The sequence below is a fragment of the Dunckerocampus dactyliophorus genome, chromosome 20 (genome assembly GCF_027744805.1).
Source record: "Dunckerocampus dactyliophorus isolate RoL2022-P2 chromosome 20, RoL_Ddac_1.1, whole genome shotgun sequence".
Taxonomy (NCBI): Eukaryota; Metazoa; Chordata; class Actinopteri; order Syngnathiformes; family Syngnathidae; genus Dunckerocampus; species Dunckerocampus dactyliophorus.
The window spans coordinates 4,668,812-4,672,282 of NC_072838.1; the positions used below are offsets into that span (position 1 = coordinate 4,668,812).

At 44.9% G+C, this 3,471-nt stretch overlaps 1 protein-coding gene across 1 annotated transcript; it reads right to left on the reverse strand.

Annotated features, from left to right (window-relative positions):
• Positions 1–2,246: 2,246 nt before the first annotated feature.
• On the reverse strand, positions 2,247–3,240 carry LOC129173377 (transmembrane protein 74). The gene has a single exon (XM_054764227.1). It carries the CDS (start codon positions 3,070–3,072, stop codon positions 2,401–2,403), a length of 672 nt encoding a protein of 223 aa, XP_054620202.1. The 5' UTR covers positions 3,073–3,240; the 3' UTR covers positions 2,247–2,400.
• Positions 3,241–3,471: the final 231 nt, after the last annotated feature.

Sequence of the window (3,471 nt, forward strand, 5' to 3'; positions counted from 1 at the left end):
GATGCAGCTACTCGGAATGCTGCATGTGCATCCTTAGCAATAGATGTGTCTACAGATGTAACAGATAATGCCCAGCTGTGGTGTTTGTGAGATTTTTTGGATGATCTATGAGGACCAGTTAGGTGTAACACATACAATGGGAGAGGACATACTTTATATGCAGCCATAAAGGAGATGCTGCAAAAGTGGAGGATTGATATAAAAACGGTGGTCTCAGACACTACAGATGGCGCCCCCTTCATGTTAGGCGCACAGAAGGGGGCTGTAACACAGATGAAAGAAAGACAAGCATGAGTTAATAGCGTACCACAGTATCCGTCAGACTGTTCTGTGTGCCAATCTTAAGGAAGAGTTTGCTGATGTAATGAGTACAATGATGAAACTCATAAACTTCCTCAGAGCATCAACATCCCATCAGCAACCCCTGCTGAGAGCGTATCATAAATATGTCAAGGCAGATGACCTATTCCTGCATAACAATGTAAGATGGCTGAGCAAAGGACACGCTTTGGGATGCTTCTGGTCCATTCGAATGGATGGAGCAGATTTCTTACAGCAGCTCAAGAGTCAGAAAGCAACTCAGTTTTCATTGTTTTTGCAAGACCAGCACATGATGGAAATTGCTGTTTTTTTTGGTCGACATCGCAGCACATCTTAATGAACTCAATTTAAAGCTGCAGGGCCAGAACAATTCAGTCTCTGATCTGATGCCAACAGTCTGTTCGTTCCAGAAAAAGTTGGACATTTTTAAACAAGATTTGGAAGAAGAATGATTACACCTCCCAAAATTAAAGGAACAGATTCACGGTGAGAGGCGCAAGCAAATTTTGACTGAGAGAGACATTTAAAGAAAGTAGCCCTGCTACCTTCTGGCTTCAGATTGTATGTGAGAGCACTTTACCCGGCCTAACTAAAGGAGATCTTCACTACTTACAGCTGTAAGTCAGCATTCTCTTCTATGAACGTGATTAAAAACAAGTACCATTCCAGGCTCACTGATGAGCACCTACTGTACATATGTGCATGGCAATGCTAGTAACTCCATTCCAGCTAACATTCAAACTAGTGGCTGGGCAGCCACATGCACATTTCTCTCACTGAAAGAAAACACTAAAACGGGCAGAAGTTATGCCGCTCAAGGCTCAGCACTTTTCTTTTAAAAAAACACTTGAAATATTTTTTCTCCAGAGAAACCAGTGCAGTTTTATTTAACTTAAAATATAAGTAAGTCTCTTGTGTTCATTTCATTGTTGATCAAAGATGCACCTTTTATTATTTATGTGGAATTTGGTCCTGTTTTTGCAATTTAGGTGCCAAGTTCAGTGAAACTCAAAATAAATATTTTGGAAAAAATATGGAGATGTTTCATTACATTTGATATCAATATGGGCTAGTCTGACTGACACAATTGAAGGCAAAATGAGGTTTGCACCCTCACTGAGAGAACATGTGCTTAATTTTCATTGAAGACCCCTGCTCTCGTGGCTCCTTGAATCTACGACGAGGATGCAACATCTCACTCCAACACCTCAGCAGCGTTTTTTTTTTAATGAACACACGATACGCTTGACGCGCTGTTAGCAACACAACATCTGCCGTCAAACATCACCCCCGAGTGCCTTTGGCCTAAACGCTGGCATTCAACCGAAACATCTAATTAGGTCTCCTGTGGCACTACCCTGCATGTGTGTGTGTGTCCAAGTCACTACCCAATTACAGCAAAGAGTAAATGTGCAGTCCAATTGATTTAGCTTTCATTTCCTGTAAAGACTTACATTCAAGTGGATTCTTAGTCTCAGTAAGCGTGGTTATATAGTACTTTTTGTGTACTCGTTACTACACTACAGACTGCAACAGAAGAGAACAACATGCTTTTTATATTTTGGGTGACTCATGAGTCCACTGACATTTAAAGCTATGATGCAAATGCATCCAAATAACAGAATAAATTGTTATTTATATCAAGTATTTACCACACACACAGTCTGAGTCACACAATTAAAGGTCATTAAACCACTCATTTGTTCATGAGCTGTGCTTTTCAGCAAGGTATTCATTGAAAACTATTTGATGACAGCTTAAAATACATAATATATTTATACGTAATATATTTTACATAATATATTTGCTTCCAGGGTGTTCAAAAGCAACCTTATGGACTTTTCGCATAATTTTTGTATAATTTCCATGCGATAAAAATGACAACACACACATAAAGTGATCATTTTATGCTTTAATGTGGTGAAAATAAGAGCATAATGTACAGTGCGTGTACAGTTAAAAGTGAGCATGCTAAAGTAGTGGACATAATGACAACAGGTGTACCTAATGCTGTGGCCGGTCATTCAATCAAACAGAAGCTCGAAATGAAACCAAAGGTTCTTAGCCCAGAATCCAAACTCAGCTGAGCAACTCAGAGTCCTCATCCGACAAATGTGTGCAAGAGTCCCGAACCGGACCGGACCCCGCCCTCCATCCGATTGACCCGTACAACTTTGGCGTGTGTTGGGCGTGCGCGAAGGCCCTCCTGCGCATCATCTCCCCCTTCCACATGGACACCATGAGCAGGGTGGAGAGCAGCACGCCGCCGAGGGTGAGCAGGCACAGCCCGGCGATGACGCACCGGTCCAGGTGCGCGCCCAGCCTGGCTTTGTCCCGCTCCAGGCGCTCCATCTCCCTGGCTGGAACACTGTCCGGGTCGACGCGCGCCTCCCGGGGCACCGTGTAGGAGATGGCCACTAAGGAGATGCCGGTGACCAAGCAGGAGACGGCGGTGATGAAGCCGTAATCCACCGAGCTGCCAGAGCCCTCGGAGGAGAGGTCCTCCTCGGTTAGGTAGTAAAGTTCATGGATGTCCTCCTCCTCTTCCTCGTCCCCATGCAGTCCACTTGACGATCTGGGACCCATCAGGCGGACCCCCTCAGGAGACGTCTCATCCTCGACTGCGCTCATGATCTCTGTCCGCGGCGCTGAAGCTGCGCCTCCGCCGGGACCGGTGCAGCCTGCCTCGGTGACACCTGCTCCTGTCCGCGCCGGGAAGGAGTCGTCTCCGTCCAAGTTCCGGTGAGCCATTTGAAGACGGTCTCGTCACCCCCATGTGGAGACGCAGGCGTGGATCCAAAGTTTGCAAAGTGACGGCAGCGCATGTTCTTCCCTGTGCATCTTCTCTTCCCAAGGAGGACAATTGGTAGAATTTTGCGTCACGAAAGAAGATGAGTCACGCGCAATTTGTCTCCTCTGCCTTTGCCGCCTTGTCAATTAGTGGGAAGCTTTTGGCAGCAGACCCCTCCCACGGACTCCAAGAACACACTCAACGTATATATAGTACATGGATGTTTCTTATACTCCAACTAGAAATAAAATGCACATAATGCCGTTTTCTAGCTTTAAAAATCATCCGCAAACACATCATTTTTACTTAAGTGCCACGTGAGGTTGTGTTTATTTTCCCAAAAGCACAACAAAACTAGT